The sequence below is a fragment of the Staurois parvus genome, unplaced genomic scaffold (genome assembly GCF_062004578.1).
Source record: "Staurois parvus isolate SC_StPar_1 unplaced genomic scaffold, SC_StPar_1.0 ptg000402l, whole genome shotgun sequence".
NCBI lineage: Eukaryota > Metazoa > Chordata > Amphibia > Anura > Ranidae > Staurois > Staurois parvus.
The window spans coordinates 9,801,954-9,822,500 of NW_028318198.1; the positions used below are offsets into that span (position 1 = coordinate 9,801,954).

The window sequence follows — 20,547 nt, forward strand, 5'->3', positions numbered from 1 at the left end:
GGCTATCCCCCTCCAGTCCATCATGAATGCTGCTGCCAGTCCTATCCGCCTTACCAACCAGTCAGTGTCTGCCAACTCTTTGCCAATCCCTCCACTGGCTCCAGCTCACCCAACAAATAAAATTCAGGATACTTGCAACAACTTATAAAGCCATCCACAACTCGGCCCCTAGTTACATCACTAACCTGGTCTCAAAATACCAACCAAATCAATCTTTGTTCCTCCCAAGACCTTCTGCTCTCTAGCTCCCTTGTCACCTCCTCCCATGCTCGCCTCCAGGATTTCTCCAGAGCCGCTCCCATCCTCTGGAACTCCCTTCCCCAATGTGTCCAGCTATTTCCATCTCTGTCCACTTTTAGACGATCCTTGAAAACTCATCTCTCCAGAGATCCTGCCCCCACATAACAACTGTACATGTATTGTGTCCATCAGCCAATCCCCCCAGTTATTACCTTTTGTATCGCTCGACCCTCCCTCTTAGATTGTAAGCTCTAAACAAGCAGGGCCCTCTGAATCCTCCTGTATTATAATCGTACTGTCTGCCCTTATGTTGTAAAGTGCTGTGTAAACTGTTGGTGCTATATAAATCCTGAATAATAATAATAATAAAAATAAGACAAGTAGAGAGCATGAATCTTCCTGAAGAGGGACACAGACAGCAATAAAAACTGACAGGTGTTCTAATCAATCTATACTCTGCCCAAAACTAGAAAAAAAAAAAGTTGCCTTTAGTTATACTTTAAATGCTCAGTCATTTTAAAAACGTAAAAAGTACAATATACCTGCAATTATCTTTGTTGGACCAATTTGAACATTCCTCTGATCCTCATTTCACTTGGATTAATTTTGGACACAAGTTACCTGATTTTTAATCTAGCTCCATCCTCTCTAATGAAGATGCCAAAAACAGCACGTTTACTAGACAAAGAAATGCCTATATGGAGCTTAGCTCCAACATCATGGAAGCTAAGCTATAGATGTAGGCCAGAAAAGCCTGTTCAGCGCCCTCAAGGGCAATACAGGGCCCCATACAGTAAAATTGGAATTTTGTACTCATTAAAATTTTCTTGGAGTCCAATAAAGCCCCATACTGTATACACTGGAAACCTCATACTGTTGGGAAAGGGTGCTGCCCACAGGAGGAATGGACAATAGCTAACAAAACATCTGTTAGCCAGCCCAGGACACCCCCTCCTCTACCTGGCATGTCTCAAGTTTGTAGCAAGCAGTACCAAAAGCATCGCAAACCGTGCCCCTCAATGGACTCCAAGAAAATAATTTTTATGATAAATACAAAATTCCTATCTTCTTTGTTATCCATTGAGGCACAAAGGAAGTCATATACTGTTGGGAACTTCAAAAGTTGAGGGGTGAGCAAACAATGCTAATAAACCAAACAGAACTGGGTATGGCCTGCAGTCCAAGAGCCACCTGAAATCCATCTCCCAAATGTGGCAACAAATGAAGCCCAACCTCCTGTCTGATGGGGAATCCTGCCAACAAGACCAGAGGGAGGACATGGAGAATCAACCTGATGCTCTAGAGCAGGAAAAAAAAACCAAAAATCACACATTGAGAAAAATTACTCAAAACAGAAGGGGAAATGGAGAAGAAACAAAAAGGAAGGAAGGGAGGATAGATTATGGTAACCCTATTGTCTATCAAAATCTATTTACTATGACCAATTTCCAGATTAAAAATATATGGACATTTTAGCTGATTGTCTGGTGCTCCATCTTTTCTCCCCAGTCAACCAGATTTTTCAAGCTGCACGGCTCCTACCTAGTGAGTATTACTAAGAACAATCATTGTAAAAAGAAAACCAGCTGGTCTAAGTAGGAGGGCCCTAAGTTTCTACCCACCTGACCGCATAAGGGTTAAGAAACATACCTTGAGAGATTGTCAGTACAGACAACCACCCTGACAAGGGGAGACTTACCGGGGAAGAACCCAGAATTGATTGGAAACAACAAGTTTCAAAAAACACCCCTGCCCCAGCGTATCATGGCAAATAAGCACACAAAAATGATTGTGCCACAGATTATCAATTGTCAATATTGAAATAATTCTAGGACCATCATTCAATTTAAAATAAATAGATCTGTGAAGGTTTTTAAAGCTTCACCTATGCACAATTTTGGGTAAAATAATTTTTCGCCATATAAAATGAGCATGTAAGCTTTGCATATTTGCTATCCATTTACTCGACACTATCTCATCTTTTATATTGTATCAAAAAACTGGTTACTGTGTTTTTGTGTACTAAAATAAGATTTTTCCACTTACTGTAGAATCTTTTTCTTGGAATCTGCTTGGAGACACAGGAATTCAGAAACTGACAGGTTTATATTGCCACCCTGGGCTGGGAAACTAGCAGAGAGAAATGTTTTGACCCAGCCACCTGTATAACCCCTCCTCTACTCTGCATGCCTCAGTTGTATGAGAAAGCAGTACAGAGGATCAAAACACACAAGGTTGAGACCTGTGTCCCTCAATGGACTCCAAGAAAAATATTGTACAGCAAAAATCTTGTTTTCTCATCCACTGAGGAATACAGGAATTTAGAAAGAGCCAGGATGTCCAAAAGCAGTCAACTGGTGCAACAACCACAGCCAGATCCGAGAAGGGACCAGGAACAGTATGCAACTCAGGACTACCAGCAGGACCAGTGCCTGTATCTGAACCAGATGAGGTTAAGTTCCTTGCAAAACAGGAGAATCCGACGAAGCCCACAGAAGATTGGTACAAACTCCCAGGAGACTTGAGCTCTGGTTACAGAGATACCTCTACACATGGAGTCCCCGGGTAAGACTAATTCTTGATCCATAGGGACCATCTGGAGGTTTGCATCAAATCCAGGAGTTGGCCTATGGACCAAAAAGGGTTGTCCTGAGCATCCAAATGCCAGGGAGGCAAACTACCCAAGGACCATCTGGATGTACAAACAACCCACCACTTATAAAAGTGGGAGTACACCTTCATGCAAAGACTTATCAGAGGGATTAGCCGACCTCTGGCTTTGAGCTCTGCAGAGTCAATGGGGGTTAGACTCTGAAGGCCTACGGTTACCTGCTGTCAAAATAGATGGGAGAAGGGTGGGCTTCCTCCGACCTCCTGCACTGAGGCAAGAACACACTCTTGCTATCTGTGGCCAGGCCAACACACCTAGAAGCCCAGACTCTATGCAGAAGTCCCACAGTGAACATAGGAGAGGCCTCAGTCATAACCGACTGAAGGCATGGATTCCTTCTGGGGATAATGGGCAAACACCGTCAAAACAACTAAAGGAGTATGTGTTGATGTAATGCATGGCAGCTGGACTGTCCTCTGTGTGTCTTTGGGGAGACACGTTGAGTCCTGCAACTAGGTCCAATGGAACTCTAGGTCTCCAATGGTCACAATTGCAGGCAGCTGGTGCCTAGGTGACAAAGTCACTATAGGCAGGCTGTGGAACGGGAATGGAGATCCATGTGATACTTTGATAGCTGGAGCAGAATTAGGATAGTGCTTTCTCTAGGATCAATAGCAGGTAAGGGAGCACACGCAGCATTGCAACTTGCAGATGACATCAGCACTCAAACCCTCTGCCTCTACCCTTGCCACTATAAAAAACTAGTGGTGGCGTGTAATTTGAAAAAGGAGCCCACCGTGCAGATGGTAAGGTAGCTCCCGATGCTTGAGCCTGACTGGCCTAGTTCATTATGTAAATCTTCACAGATAAGATCCCTTCTTGGGATGGACTAGGAAAGCACTTTGCAGTTCCCAAGGGTCTGAAATGCACCACAAAGCAGAGCCTTGGTCACATACCAGGCCAGGCCCAGATGTTCAGACAGGCAGGTTCATGGCACAGCCTCCAAATTTTTGGAGGAAACATTGATTCGAATAACTGCTATATAGAAACTATCAAGCAGCAGTGTACTGAGGAATCCTGATTGGGGTATTCATTAAAAAAAAAAAAAAAAAAAAAGAAAAGACAAAAGTGATAAAAGTTCAACCCACTATGACACTAGCAAAAACCTGAGGTGTTTTGGGTAGAAGAGGGTTAAGAGGGGAGTGGTTTACAATGTTTCTGTTTGCAAGTGTCCCAAACTCTTGGAGGTGACAGTAGAACCCAACTGTTTCTGATGTCCTGTATCCATCTGAATGAAAAAGAAAAAACTAATTTGAGTGCATTTAAATGAAAATATAAAATGGACAGAAATAAAAAAAATGCAACTGCCACAATTTTATGCTATAGGGTCTCAGCCTTCGAAAAATGTATAATGTTTAGGGGTTTAAAGTGCATTTTCATGTACAAAATGTGCAATTTCATGTAAGTGAAAAAAGAAAAAATGGCTCTGGCGGCAAAAGAGTTAAAAAATGCAACCAAACTGATATGGTTGTGAAAGCCTTGTGAAAAGTCAAAAATAAAAGTTACATTTCTGAGTTGACAGCAAGTGTGGAATATGATCTCAGGAGCAAACAGGGCGTAAAGAGTGCAGGCATTTTTGCAGAACTGGTTGGTCCACATTGCAATATTCAATTTTCATAAAGTACAAGAAAGCTTAGTTCATAAAGAACAGTTTTGAGCAACGTAACCCTAAAGCTACTAACTTCTTCCCTGTATCTTGAAAAAACAGACTTGTCCGATTACCAGGTGAAAATAAAAGGAGGGGTAAAAAAAAAAAGAAAAAAAAAAAAAGGCGCATAAAACATATGAAGTAAAATAATGTGTCAAAGAAAGTAAATATACTGTACATATATCTCAGTGCAGCCAATATGATAACCAAAAAGTCCTTCCAGTATGAATCTGTAGATCAGTGACTGTATACTTGTGCAGGTTTCCTTTGTGTACTCTGGTTTCCTCCCACACTCCAAAACACATGCTGGGCTCTGTGTGGTGAGCATTTCCTTTTAGGATGTAATGGGACCAACAGATGCTGGAGAGTGGATAACACAGATCTCTTGTTATATTTGCTACCTAACAAGCAGCCCTCTTGTGAGTGCATAGTGATGGTGGAATGCACATTGCACTTCAGAGCACTGTGTGGAATCGAACACAATTTACTGTGATTATTAGTACCACACCAATGATATACAGATTTATACTAGAAGGACTCTTTGCTTATTATCATATTGGTTGCACTGAGATATATGTATATTTACTTTCTTTGACACATTATTATTTTACTTCATATGTTGTTGCACTGCACCTTATATACAGTCTCACAGAAGTGAGTACACCCCTCACATTTTTGTAAATATTTTATTATATCTTTTCATGTGACAACACTGAAGAAAGGACACTTTGCTACAATGTAAAGTAGTGAGTGTACAGCTTGTATAACAGTGTAAATTTGCTGTCCCTTCAAAATAACAACACACAGCCATTAATGTCTAAACCACTGGCAACAAAAGTGAGTACACCCCTAAGTGAAAATGTCCAAATTGGGCCCAAAGTATCAATATTTTGCGTGGCTACCATTATTTTCCAGCACTGCCTTAACTACCTCTTGGGCATGGAGTTCACCAGAACTTTACATGTTCCACTGGAGTCCTTTTCCACTCCCCTATGACGACATCACAGAGCTGGTGGATGTTAGAAACCTTGCGCTCCTCCACCTTCCATTTGAGGATGCCCCACAGATGCTCAATTGGGTTTAGCTCTGGAGACATGCTTGACTAGTCCATCACCTTTACCCTCAGCTTCTTTAGCAAGGCAGTGGTCGTCTTGGAGGTATCTTTGGGGTTATGTTGGAATACTGCCCTGTGGCCCAGTCTCCGAAGGGAGGGGATCATGCTCTGCTTCAGTATGTCACAGTACATGTTGCTACAAAACCTCCAAAACAAAGGCCTCAAGGTCCTCGATATTACTAGTAAGTAGAGCTGGAGTCCCTAGTTATCAACATAATGAGAAACTGCATAAAAACAAAACCAGTTATGGACTCAACCAGAATATTGGGTTTGTTTATATGTATTCATATTGAAAAATAATTAAAAGGCTGGTGGTCAATGGCACACAATAGTTTCTTTATTAACCACTTGCCTACCAGGCACTTATACCCCCTTCCTGCCCAGGCCAATTTTCAGCTTTCAGCGCTGTCGCTCTGAGTGACAATTGCACGGTCATGCAACACTGCACTTGTATGAAATTTTTATCATTTTTTTCATACAAATAGAGCTTTCTTTTGGTGGTACGTACTCGCCGCTGGGTGTTTTATTTTTTTTCACTGATGTGTGTTGATGAGGCTGCACTGATAGGCAGCACTGATATGCAACAATGATGGGCACTGACTGATGGCACTGATGGGTGGCACTGATAATCAGTGCCCTGATGATCGGTGCCGATCCCTCCTCTGGCAATTGCCACTTATCGGCAGTACTTTGCTCAAGCTGTGACAGTGTGAGGAAAGTGCAGCATATAACCGGCAACTGCATTTACCGGTGATCTGCTGTGTCATTGGGCACGGCTGATCACGTGGTAAAAGGCCGCTGTGATTGGCCTTTTACTGCCTCACATAATCAGCTGTGTTGGACACAGCTATCATAGAGATCACCGGGGGCGCGCGGGAGGGCATGTTCTGGGAGGACGTCACATGACGCCCTCCCAGAACTGGCTGGAGGCAGTGAAGCCATCATTCGGCTATCTGCGGTCGGCAAGTGGTTGAACAAACATTTCTAAAAACAGAAAAAATCATGCCACGCTCCACAAGTCCCGAGTAACATCCCCCAAAGGGGGAGTACCCATAAAAACAATAGACAAATAAGTTGGTAACATTAGTATCTCTCTCCATAAAGAATGCATGTGTAAATTTACAGAACGTGATCATTCATAGTCCTCTTTAAGTAGAACATGCTCCATATCATACTATATGTATGTGTCTGCCAATAAAAATCACCATAGATGGAGGATATCATTGTTAGAATCTCATAAATGAGTGAGGTTTTGTAATCCAGGGAAGGATACTGCAAACTGTCTGAGCCTCCCTCTTACACTGAACGGTCAGTCAGACATATCATATTGAGGATGAAGACAGGGCGTCCCAGACAATGCATCAACATACACATGTAGTCCAGAGGAGGATATCTTATGTAGAAATTATGGCTTCACCTCCCTCTGGTGCCTGATATTGGGGCACCATCCATGGGAGGACATAGACCAGGGAAACCTCCCTCATACATTGATGGATGACATCCTTGTCTGAGACACATCCATGGGAGATGCTTTGATTAGGTTTAGTGATCCTGCAAACAGAGTTCCTTCAAATTAAATGGAGTATAAACATGAGAGTGATGTTTTTAGGCAGAGTTGAGGCAGTCCCCTTTAAGTGCATAGACTCATCAGTAGAGAAATCTCTTCCAAAGTTAGCGAAATTGGAACATCAAAATGGTATTGTAGGCAGAGTTAGGTAACAATAGAGGCAGTCCCCTTGAATACATATTGACATATTGGCAAAGAAGTTCCTTCCAAAGTTGTTAAAGATCAAGCATCAAAAGAGCATTTGAGGTAGAGTTGAAGTACTTATCACATTGTAGAGGTCCATTGAGAGTTCCCGGGGGGGCCTGGGAGTGTGCTGATAGCCCATTCCTGACTGGTTTCGCCGGTACAACCTCAGAGGTAGGCTCAGAATTGTTTGTTAAACCACCATGTTTGACTGTAGGCACCATCTGAATCAAAAAAGTTTATCTTGGTCTCATCAGACCACAGGACATGGTTCCAGTAATCCATGTTCTTAGTCTACTTGTCTTCAACAAACTGCAGGCTTTCTTCTTGCATCATCTTTAGAAGAGGCTTCCTTCTGGGACGACAGCCATGCAGACCAATTTGATGCAGTCTGCGGCGTATGGTCTGAGCACTGACAGGCTGACTCCCCACCCCTTCAACCTTTGCAGCAATGCCGGCAGCACTCATACATCTATTTCCCAAAGACAACCTCTGGATATGACGCTGAGCACGTGCACTCAACTTCTTTGGCTGACCATGGCGAGGCCTGTTCTGAGTGGAACCTGTCCTGTTAAACTGCTGTATGGTCTTGGCCACTGTACTGATGCTCAGTTTCAGGGTCTCGGCAATCTTCTTATAGCCTAGGCCAGGGGTCTGCAACCTTTAAGACATAAAGAGCCACTTGGACCCGTTTCCGAAGGGAAAAAAAGACTGGGAGCCGCAAAACCATTGCAACATTTAAAACAAATCCGACACTGCATATATTGCAAAAAGCGCTCTGGTCATGAAGGGGGTTTAAGGGCCCAGTAAGCAAAGGGTTAATCAGGGCCACAGTGTATCGTCATAATCACAATCATAGCCTTAGGTAAATATGAGGGCCCAATGTAATCCAAATTATAAATATATTATTATATTATTGTCCCTTTTCTATTAATATTTTTTTAACCCCCCTCAGAACTACTTTTCATAGAAAACGTTAAATTAACTTACCTTTTTTTGTTCTTCACTCCCGCGCAGTGCTGTGTTCTTCTTCACGCTCATGCAACGCTAGCTCACGCTGGTTTCGGCTCTGTCACTCCTCCCCCTCGCACACAGGCGGCCTGACGTCACCAGGCACTGTACTCGTGGCGTGGCGGAGCTGAACCACGTTGAGTAGCTACGGCAACCCTATTGCCTGTCACCTGGTGGGCAGTGTGCTCCGGAGCTGCAGCAAAGGTGAAAAAGAGCCGCATGCGGCTCTGGAGCCGCGGGTTGCCGACACCCGGCCTAGGCCATCTTTATGTAGAGCAACAATTCTTTTTTTCAGATCTTCAGAGACTTCTTTGCAATGAGGTGCTATGTTGAACTTCCAGTGACCAGTATGAGAAAGTGAGAGCGATAACACCAAATTTAACACACCTGCTCCCCATTCACACCTGGGACCTTATAACACTAACGAGTCACATGACACCAGGGGGGAAAAATGGCTAATTGGGCCCAATTTGGACATTTTCACTTAGGGGTGTACTCACCTTTTGTTGCCACTGGTTTGGACATTAATGGCTGTGAGTTATTTTGAGGGGACAGCAAATTTACACCGTTATACAAGCTGTACACTCACTACTTTACATTGTAGCAAAGTATAATTTCTTCAGTGTTGTCACATGAAAAGGTATATTAAAATATTTACAAAAATGTGAGGGATGTACTCACTTTCGTGAGACCCTGTGTGTATGTACATACATATTTGTTCATTGAGATCTGGTTTCACTGTCTCTGGTGCTAGCTGCTCCTACTTTTATAGCGCTCGCTATTTGCATTTTGAAGTGGCAATATATGACCTTTTTGGTTTTGGGTTTGGACACGCTTTCAATGCACCTAGGAAGCTAGATCCCTCATGTACCCTGCTAGGCAGTGCTGGGGGGAATGGGGAGGGGGACTAGGCAGGACCTTTACTTCATTTCCTTAAGCTCCTGCAGATACAACGATTTTCTGTCAATCTAAGGGGCTGTGGGCAGAGCTAGGCATTGTATTCACCGATAGGGCTATCGTTGGTACCAGCATCTAAGAAGCAGCAGCAAGGGAGACAACACTGCAGTGATCTCACCTACCATAAGGAATGCCTATCCAGTAGTTCTGCTGGCAGAATCAACAATGAAATCACAAAATGTTTCAGAAGGTACTTATAAAAACAGACAGCCTGGTCTTCTTGGTATCAGCAGTCTACATTCATGTAGTCTTGGGCATTTCAATGTGATTTTATAGCTTGGATGATGGCTCACTTTATATCTTGGTAATCTGACAGTATTTATGGATTTGTTGTTCAATCTGATTTTATTGAATTATAAAACATAGGTACATACAGATAGCAAGTATAGAGATTGGGAATAAAAAACCTCCAGTGTAAAATTCAATCACACAGATTCAGGTTACAACAGAAATAGCATGAACTTTGGCACCAGATTTGGTTGAATTGAAAGATAAGGCTACGTAAAGTAGACAAGTATTCGAACACTCATGAAGGTGTATGCTGGAGGGATGTACAAGGTATACATCAGCGATGATTTTGCATAGTGAAAGGATTGGGTTCAGTTAAAAGAACAGATTAGAAAGGCGGTAGAAGGGCAGGAAAGGATAAGGCAAGTGTGGATACTCCGTCACGCCTGAGCAAGGATGGAATTAGAATCACTTTTGTATTTAAGGATATGTCCTTGTAATACTCAGATAAAGATACAGTCTTACCTTTGTCTTCTAAACAACCTTACATAAAATGGTACAACTGGAGACTATTTTTCCCCAAATTAATTAGATACCATGCTGTTTTCTAAAACCAAAATTTTTGGATGACCATATTGTTGAAATTACACCCTGTTCCAAAGTATTATGCAAATTCTATTTAAGTGTCACAAAGATTAAAATATTTTGTTTTTCAGTTTAACTCATGGATGGCATTGTGTCTCAGGGCTCTTTTGATCACTGAAAACAATCTCGGACACCTGTGATAATTAGATTGGCAGGTGAACCCAATATAAGGAAAAGCTACTAAAGGAGGGTGTTCCACATTATTAAGCAGAGCACCATTTTCAAGCAATATGGGGAAGAAAAAGGATCTCTCTGCTGCCGAAAAGAGTGAAAAATAGTTCAATGCCTTGGACAATGTATGAAAACATTAGATATTTCACGAAAACTTAAGCGTGATCATCGCACTATTAAGAGATTTGTGGCTGATTCAGAGCACAGACGGGTTTGTGCAGATAAATGCACATTGAGGAAGATTTCTGCCAGATCCATGCATCAGATCAAGAGAGCAGCTGCTAAAATACCATTTTATAGCAGCAAACAGATATTTGAAGCTGCGGGTGCCTCTGGAGTCCCACGGACATCAAGGTGTAGAGTCCTCCAGAGTCTTGCAACTGTGCATAAACCTTATATTCGGCCACCACTAACCAATGCTCACAAGCAGAAACGGCTGCATTGGGCAGAAAAATACATGAAGACTAAATTTTCAAACAGTCCTGTTCACTGATGAGTGCCGTGCAACCCTGGATGGTCCAGATGGATGGAGTAGTGGATGGTTGGTGGACGGCCACCCTGTTCCAACAAGGCTGCAACGTCAGCAAGGCGGTGGTGGAGTCATGGTTTGGGCCGGAATAATGGGAACAGAGCTGGTCAGCCCCTTTAGGGTGTAAGGATGACCTCTGCAAAGTATGTGGTGTTTGACTGACCACTTTTTTCCCTGGTACAGAAGGAAGAACTATGCTTTCCATAATAAAACCATCTTCATGCATGACAATGCACCATCTCATGCTGCAAAGAATACCTCTGCATCAATGGCTGCTATGAGGATAAAAGGAGAGAAAGTCATGGTGTGGCCTCCATCCTCCCCCGACCTCAATCCTATTGAGAAACTTTAGAGCATCCTCAAGAAAAGGATCTATGAGGGTGGGAGGCAGTTTATATCCAAACAGCAGCTCTGGGAGGCTATTCTGACATCTTGCAAACAAATTCAAGCAGAAACTGTCCAAAAACTCACAAGTTCAATGGATGCAAGACTTGTGAAGCTGCTATCAAATAAGGGGTCCTATGTTAAAATGTAACGTGACCTGTTAAAATGTTTAAAACGTTAAAATGTTGTTAAAAGTTTGAGTGAAATAGCTTTTGATTTCAGTAAATATGCTGCAAAACACAACAAATGACAACTACGGAAGCCCCATCTTATTCTTCAAACTACATTTCCCATCATCCTTTCTGCTCACAAGACCCATAGGGAGACTGAGCAGAAACATTATCCTTGTGTGCAGGGTGGGATTGGTGAAATAACAGGAGGATTTATTGGGAAGATGGGAGGAAGAGTCTCACGTTTTGATCACTTGACAGGAGATGGAGTCTTTTGAGTCCTAAAGTCTACAATCATCATAAATCATGACCACTGAGTACTGGAGAGAAGGCAGAAAGGGTGGTCATTTACCTAGTGGAAATGAAAATCTGGGATTCAAGCACTTGCAGTTTTTTTTAATAGAAGAACTTTCCTTGCGTTAGCATATTTAAAAAGAAAAACTAAAACATGATTTTAGTTATAGTGCAGTATTTGACATGAAAATAATTTTCCTTCAGTTATACTTTAAATTAAGTCACATAGTAAGAGAATTTAAGACTGAAATGATCTTGTGCCTGCTAATATTTCTTTACCTTTTCATCTGGGATTGTATTAGATGTATCAGAGTGATGGATCATGGCTGGAATTCCCCCCAGATTAGACACTGCAATTTGCAGAAGATTGAAGTTTGTTCTTTCATTAGCCAATAATTCTTTATACAAGGCTGAGGTGGTGAAGCCTGTAAAATAAATAGAACAATTCTAAAAACAATGTCCATTAATATCATTCATGGTGTCAATTCATGGAAAACTGGCTAGGTATGGGTGGAAGCTAATGGGTTAAACTGTAAAATGGCTTCTTGGGTCTTCTTGGGTCTCAAGTACTCCAAAGCTAAAATATCTTATTGCAGTGCCAATATGAGACCAAGATCCCTCACAGAGGCAGTTCTACTGGCCAGTCTGGCTTCTTTACATAAATATTTCTTTCTAATGCAGCAAGGTGTCTGCTATATCAATATGCCTCTCAGGGACATTTATAGATGAGACTATAAATACTCCTTTTCTCCCTAGTGCCCAGTATTGGGACTGCTACGTCACTTCCTGTTAGCAGAGTGGATTCAGTTCTTCTGACAGCAGAGGATCCTGGGACTTGTAGTTATATAGCCAACACTATTTCTGAGTGCAGACTGAACTACAACTATCAGAGAGCTGGGGAACCAGGCGGATGCTGGGAGAGCAGATAAATTCTACAAGGAACTGGCTTGTTCCCTTGATGCAGGATTCAGAACTGAACACAGAGGACTGCTGTTCTCCTCCAGAGACAGATTGCTGGCTACTACTGCTGGGGAACTCTGTGTAACCAGTTCGACACAGCAGTGACACAGATCGGCACACCAGGATCGCATCAGCTTCTCTGCATCGGGGCGGTCATTGTCAGGTCTTCACACAGACATCTCTGCTTGCTGCACTGACAGGCTGTCAGGCAGTAACTCTGCACTTCCCTTCAAACAGTCAAGAGCCTGGGTAAGAACTCTTGTTCCTAGGAGGCCTTGCTATCCTTGGGATTGGTGAGTGGGTGGATGCGCAACCTCTGTCATCACTCTAGAGAAACTGCATGCAGACACCTTTACACCTCAGTTACCAGGAGACCTTTGCTTTGAGAAACACCACAGCCTGTTTAACTTCACTGAATTACCAGTATTCACTGCTGTTTATGGGCCCCACCATAGCTAGCAGAAGACAGCGGATCCAACATTAGGAACTGTAATCACTGGACTCAAGTCACAATCTCTAGTTAAAAGGGATCTCTTCTCTTCTAAGACCATTGTTATTCAACTTAGGATACTTATATCTATTTGTGCCGAAGTATACATTTACAATAAGTAATAATTTACACAAGTCAACAAGCCTTTTCTTCCCCCTCTTACTACTAGTTTGGCAATTAAATAGTTGAAGCTTTCTACTCATGACTGTATAACCTGTTAAAATGTTGTTGTTCTTTTATACGTTAACTGGGGTTGTATATCCTTAAACCCATTATTCCTGTAGCCTATTCTTTTGAAAAAGTCTAATATAGAGGTGTTACTAAAGAATTGTGTCTCTTGCATTATTACTCTATACTGTTGAACTATATCTGAACCCAGAGTATTAGAGGTGTTGGGAATCTTGCAAGATCAGCGACTGGGGACAAGCATTATCAAGCAACCCCTGCGGGGGGTAGCGCTACACCAATATTGTTTGGTTTTCATGTTGAGCATGGAGGACAAAGAGCATTTACAGTGAACCGGTTCTAATGCAAGACGCATTTAAGAGAGTCTTGAGAAAGAGGCCTTGATTCATGTAGCCTTACCTCCTCCACACCCACCAGCATCTGACATCACACAGGACTTTCCTCTTGGCTTTTTGAGTGACTCATATGGTTCCTTCAGTATTTCCTGGCCGTTGAAAGAACAGAGTGTCTGGGTGGAATTAACTTTGCTGTGTGCTGTTGTGGTCTGGATGACAGCCCCAGTTCATATGACAGGAGCATGACTCCTTATCAAATGTGAGTTGCCAATTTTTTTTTATTTTTTTTTAATAAATAAAAATGTGTTTGTTTTTTACTGCACTTAGATGCATCCTCTGATGTTCCTTTTTGGATCTAGGGGGGATAACATTTCTTCTTTTGAAGTTGGAATCTGCATACTGCACAATCTGCTAGATTTAGGCTCCCCTGGTTTGTATAAGTAACTTGTGGTCGTCAATGGGATTGCAAGAGTTGTGGCATGGGTCTCTATTAAACAATGGGTCCATCATATAATGGCAGACACCCTCTGTTAAAGCGTATCTAAACCCAAAATCAAAAATGTAACATATTGCAGAGTCCCACTCCATTGGATGTGGTGTCTTTATTAGATTTCTTTTTTAGGCATTTTCCTTTATTTTGATCTGGTGGTCCTACCAGTAATACACTTTCTGTCCTAGCTTGGCTACACCAACTAATCCACAGTATCTATGGAGGAGCAACGTAGCCACTCTTGGACAGAAAAGTTGTCAACCTGTGCTGAGGGTAGTGTTAGATGTACTAGAAGATTTAGAGACTTTTTAAGCAGTTACAGAAGAAGTTTTAGTTTCTCTTGGGATAAAAGTTGTAACTAAACAAATGAAAGCGGACCATTGTAAGCAACCCTGTCAGTGTTAAATGGTTTGTCTCGACCCTCTAAGTGCCACTTTTGCTGGGCAGCTTGGTCTGGAGGCAGAGGAGATGCTGAGAGGAGAGGTGGGGAAGGAGATCACTGACAGCACCAACACAGATGGCATCAGCACTCTGCACCAAATGAGGTCGACAATCTGCAGAGCCCAGAGGTGACAGGCAGGGACAGTGCCTAGGACAGCTTGTTCTGTACTCTGTTATATGCAGGCTGCCATTGCTCTGATAATTAAAGTGTAAGCTTCTCCAGGTCTGACATGTGAGGAATCAGTGCCCAAGCATTGCTGGTGACATGGCAGTGCCAAGGCTTGCACGACAGAGTGGAAAGTTGCAGAGAAGCTGTGTGTTTGCCCACTGACAAGTTCAGGTAAATACTTCTGCCTCTCTTCCTATGACAACTGTATGGTGTCAATCTTCTAATTACCAGCTCAACAGTATATGTACAATGTATGTTTTTTTTTCTAATCTTGACCCCTAATCCTGTAAAATCAGAACTGCTTTTTTTTTTTTTTTTTTTTAGAGCTTATTCACAAATGGCAGCAAGGACTACCACTCCTCTGAAAAGCAATCAGCTTGAATCGTTTTTCAAAGGAATTTGACAGACAGTGAAGAGGCGATATATTGCCTACTTAACACCTGTTTTAACCCTTTAAATGCAGAATCACCATGCTGCAACCGCATGAAATGTATACGGTTGCAGCGTAGCCCCATTCACCTGGAGGTATACTTCCTGCTGCACCCACAGCATGTGTATGATCCTGGCTTCTGCCTCTGCTGCTAAAAAAAAGGGGGAGCAAATAGGGGTAGTAAAAAATGGCTCAACCGTGGTTTTACTTTCCCAAAACCTCACATGTGAACAAGCCCTTGGTTCACATCTGTGCAGCCCATTAATTTGAATAGGCTGCCCTACCCACAGAAACACAGGGAAGGAAGTCCCTGACCATTTTATTTTCTATTTTAATTGCGGTGCATTGAAAATGAACCACGTTTGCTAATATGTTGGGGGTACAGTTAAGAATCAATGGCAGTCCTGCATCTTTGCTAAAGAGCAGCACATTTGTCTGTATGTCAGAAACACACAATTTAGTGCACGTTCATTGACACACAGGAATATGAACCAAGCCTTATACTGGGGTGGCTCAAGACAAAATACTTTTCAGGAGCACCTTGACTGGAGAGAGGTTGAGAAAAACAGACCTAGACCACGTAAGCAAATGGCTTAGTTGCAAAGAGACAGTAATCCATAGCAGCCAAGTAGATTTTGGTTTACAAAATGAGCTCCCCAGGAAGTTCTTTGCAGCAAGAAACATAGCTTGGATAATATCCCCAAACAGCAATGGGAGACCTCACCTGGGTGGCGGGGTGCGGTTTTCAGGGACACTCACATGCACAACAGGGATTGAAAGAACAGTTTGTACAATAAGATGGAACTAATTATTTTCCTGGAGGTAATTCCCCCAATTCGCCACCTTTTTTTTCTACTGGAAATTTACCAATGCTTTGGGTATGCATTTCGGAAGACAGCAGTCAAAATTTCCAATCTACTGTATATTTAAATTGGGGTTACACATAGCTAAGTGCTTGGTGTAGTAAGCAGACAACATAATTTGCAGTAATCCTCAGATCATACACAACTTCTGAGAAGCTTCTCAATCCATGCTGTGCATTGCCAATACCACCAAACAATTTATCAATGCCCTAAAGACAAATGGATACTCAAAAATTTTTAAAAACAGCAGGCATATAACATGGATGCTTCATCCTTAGGTGGTGAGACCCGTTCTTGGACCACATGATTGGAAAGCTAGCCTGATTTAGCGGACTGGCCCCCTTCAGAGCTCAACCAACCTCATGTCATGTCACTGTTTAAATGCTCAACACCCCTCAACCAGTCCTCTTCCAGTGTGCACTGCCGGTCCTACATTCCAGGGCCATGAGCATGTGTTCCAGCAGCTCATGCCCAGTCCGCAGAAGCTGTAAGTTTTTTCTTTGCATGAGCTCATGGAGATAAGTCATATCTGTAACGGAACAGGACCCCGACTGCACTAGGGTATTTCTGTTAGACTCCAGCTTCCCTGTCCGAACACAGATCCACGGACACCACTCTTGAACGAAATCCAGGAAATAGACTGCTTTATTTTAACACAGACACAAGATATAAACATTCAAGGGAACAACCCACATCCCTGCATGTGGACACAGGGAGGAGCAAACCAAGACTAGCAACCAGAGACACATCAGCAGACACCCCCCCACCAAGCCAATACACAAACACACACATCCCATAATAGTTTTCTCCCAAACAAGACACACAATAGAACAATGGAATGCACCACATGGCAGTAAACAATGAACAACCCCCACACCCCACCTATACATGTCTACACAATATCAGGACATTTCACCCTGTACCCCTAACAGGCACAGGGTGACTTACACATAGGAGGGATATGGGGAGCTGAGGCAGGGGTCTCCCCACCCCTCCAAAGTGATCTGTGTTCCATGGGTCCCCCACCCAAAGTCACTCCCGTCACAATATCCATCATGCTTTTGACACACTGTGCAATGGAAAGTAATGCTATATGGGTTCAAGGCAGTCGGATTTACATGTCATATAAGGTATTACTTACATTTTCATACATTTATGCTTGTGTATACACATGGATCATTAGTAGAGCAGTGATTTTGGCTGTACAAGAACAGTACCTTGTGCACTTGTATGGATAAATGATTTATTTATATTATATCAATAATGTTATTTATGTTGCTTTATCTTTGGATCATGGAGAATAGGTCATTTCCAGCTATAGGACATGCACTTTGTTTATGAGGGAAGTTTAACTTTATACAACCGCCCACTAGTTCGTTGGACAGGAGGGCTGCCTTTGATCCATGACCATTTAAAAACATTGACATGGGCATGAGGTTGATTCAGCTCTGAAGAAGGGGACCAGTCCCCTGAAACGTGTTAGCTTTCCAACCATATGATCCAAGAACAGGTCACACCGGCTCTAGCTGCAGTATCCATGTTAAATGCCTGCTGTTTCTAAATTGTTGTGAGTATCCATGGTCTTTTGAGGGTTTTATAAATTGTTTGGTGGTAATGCACGAGGTGTTTGTGCCCAACTGTGTGAGTTTTTTTTACATTTGACTGAAAATTTCCCGATATGTGGTGGACTGCACCTGAGGAAGCATCACAAACCGCAGCACCATTGGGAGTACCTTGCATTGAATACTAAAGTGTTTTTGAGGATTGTGTGCATTGTATTTATTCGACACAAAAGAAAAATGTCCCTGAGACAGTAAAAAAAAAAAAAAAATCCCTGGCAGGGGTTCTAACCTTTGTTCACTATCAAAAATGTTTGGGTATGATTAGCACTTTAAAGCAATAGTAGCTAAACAAGCATTACCTTCATCACACACTCCAGACCACATATCGACAGAGTTATCAGAATCTGAGGAAGAATTCAGCCCTACTGTCCCAGTTTCATTACATTCAATAGTCTGTGTGGTCCGCTGACTAATAGCATTTAATGCCACATAACTGGGGTGGTAATGGTTAATTAGGTAACAAAATACTCTCCCATCAGAAAATGACACAGTGAAATTTTCAACCTACAAGCAAAAAACAAAAACATGAGTTAGTTCAGGGAACTCCAGTGAAAATGTGAATCAACTGTAGCAGCTTTTGGCCAATTCGAACCTGGTAATCCTGCCATTAACTCACATCCTGTCCTAGGGTGACAACCGTACTAAGCAGTCTTGTCACCCTTGGACATAAGCGTGTGTTAGGACTACATAATGCTTCCTTATCTTCTCCAAGCGGGAAGTGTTTTGTAGTTCAAGGAGATAGCAGGGAACTATGCTAACTGATAACAGTCTAGATAGAGAGCACAGGAAGTGATCAGCTCACAAGATTTCTGGCAGGATGAACAGCTTTTTTTGCACTTGCCGAATAGATAAAACGTTTTAAATGATATATTTAAAGAACAATGATTACAATTGTTTTTAATATTGTGCTGTCATTCATAAGACACAGTTCATGTAGTACTTTGTCACATGCAGATAGACGCTTCTTAAGTGTAGTTGGGTTTGACCTGCCACCCTCCATTCCTCCTGCAGTAAATCTGCCAACAGCTAGAGAGGAGGCAGATCCTGCAGATTGTCTCAGTTCACGCAGTAATCTGCAGCAGGAGGAATGCACAGAGACAGGAGGCTGACATACTCCCTCTCCCCCCTTCTCTAATTCATCTCATCTTGGGAAAGTGCTCAGTGCCGTGACAAATTGCAGTTATGATGTGTCTGTCTCTTCTTAGCAGTTATCAGATCTATGGAGGGAGGAAGTGCAGGTCAGTCCTCATAACTAGACTTGGGAAGACCTTCCTACATGTGACAAATTTCAAATGGTCTTTGGCCTGTAGGGCGCAAAACAATGTGCAAAATTGTAATGATAGTTCTTTGACAAAAAGGAAGCAAATGAGAGAAATATATTGCTGGAATTTGCATACTTTAAGTACTCCAATATTGTTACACATTTTTAAATTTATATTTTAACTTGTCAGAAGTGACTAATACTAATTTTAGGTTATAAAACAATTACCTTTGTGTTATAGAAGGCACATACTGCATTAACCCATTCCATGAGCAACAGGACTCGTTCACTGTAATTCTCTGGTAAAAATGGGTTGCTGTCACGCTTCTTGGCCACTGCTGGAAATGACAGGGCACGTAATGCAGCAAGCTTTTTCTGGGTGCTGTAACTGTGTTTCAGGAACTTTATCTCTTCTTTTAGATGGTCAACATTCAGCACAACGTCCACCTATCACAGATAAAAGACATACAGAGTTGTCAAAATATAATATTGGTCATAACTGATTAGAAAAAGTCATTCACAGTTCGAAAGCAACACCAAACTCTGGCTTACAGAAAAAGAAAAAAAAAAAAAAAAAACACATAAAAAACAAAAACAGGTATACATACTTGAATAGAATTTTAAACATGAAAAAAGGACCTTTTATTGCTCTCATTCTCCTCCAAACCTACAGATACCTTTTTTTTTTTTTTTTAATTGCAGTGATCGGACTTCCTGTAAGAGGGTGGCTATGTTCATTCTCCATGGTCCCATTGTATGTAATAACGTAGCTCCCACTCTTACTAGGTCCTGAGATAGACTAGGGACTGCAGCCTATGGGATTTGTAGTATGCAAAGAACAGTGTACATAACTGCAACCGATGTGCACTGCTGGTTCCAAACAAATGGAACTGAGAAGGGAAAAGTAGAGGTTCAGGAGGTAGCGAAGGACTTTACAAGGGGGCAGAAAAACCCCATAGTATAATTTAATGAACAATAGATTACAGGGCCATTAAGTAATACAAGTGTATCGTATATTTTTGGAGAAAAACAATATTATTTAGTGTCACTGTATTTCTTATCATGAGACTACACATTTTATATTGTAGGAAAAAACAAATGTTTTTATAGTCGTAGCATGCACTGACTAGTATATAATGAACAAATAAGCTGAATTTGCGAAATAAAACTACAAAATGGGAAATTGAGGTGGTGATCCGTTCATGGGAAGTAGCACGAAAGGCAATTTGTTCAGGAACAAAGTACCCTGCCTGCCATCACAGTGTAAAGAGATATGCGAGCCATCTTAATGACATCAGGACAGTCATAGTTACCCAGGCTCCATCCCCAAGGCAAGTTCATAATCCACCAACAGCATGCAAACAAAGCCTGAACTACCATCCTGGGTCAGTGACTAACTGCATGGTGATACCAGGACAGGTTAACTTTAAAGCCCATATTCTACTGTATACATTTTTCCAACAGGAGAATAAAAAGTGACAGAACATT

The 20,547-nt window shown here is 42.0% G+C and overlaps 1 protein-coding gene across 1 annotated transcript in view; it reads right to left on the bottom strand.

Moving 5' to 3' along the window:
* The window catches only part of ASPM (assembly factor for spindle microtubules), an 88,327-nt gene that overhangs the window by 31,160 nt on the left and 36,620 nt on the right, over nt 1-20,547 (bottom strand). Inside the window, exons 14-16 of the mRNA XM_089686627.1 lie at nt 19,288-19,506; nt 18,098-18,302; nt 12,092-12,237 (exon numbers count right to left, since the gene is read on the bottom strand). Of these exons, the coding sequence (XP_089542753.1) occupies nt 12,092-12,237; nt 18,098-18,302; nt 19,288-19,506 (570 nt within the window). The remainder of the gene's footprint in view (nt 1-12,091; nt 12,238-18,097; nt 18,303-19,287; nt 19,507-20,547) is intronic.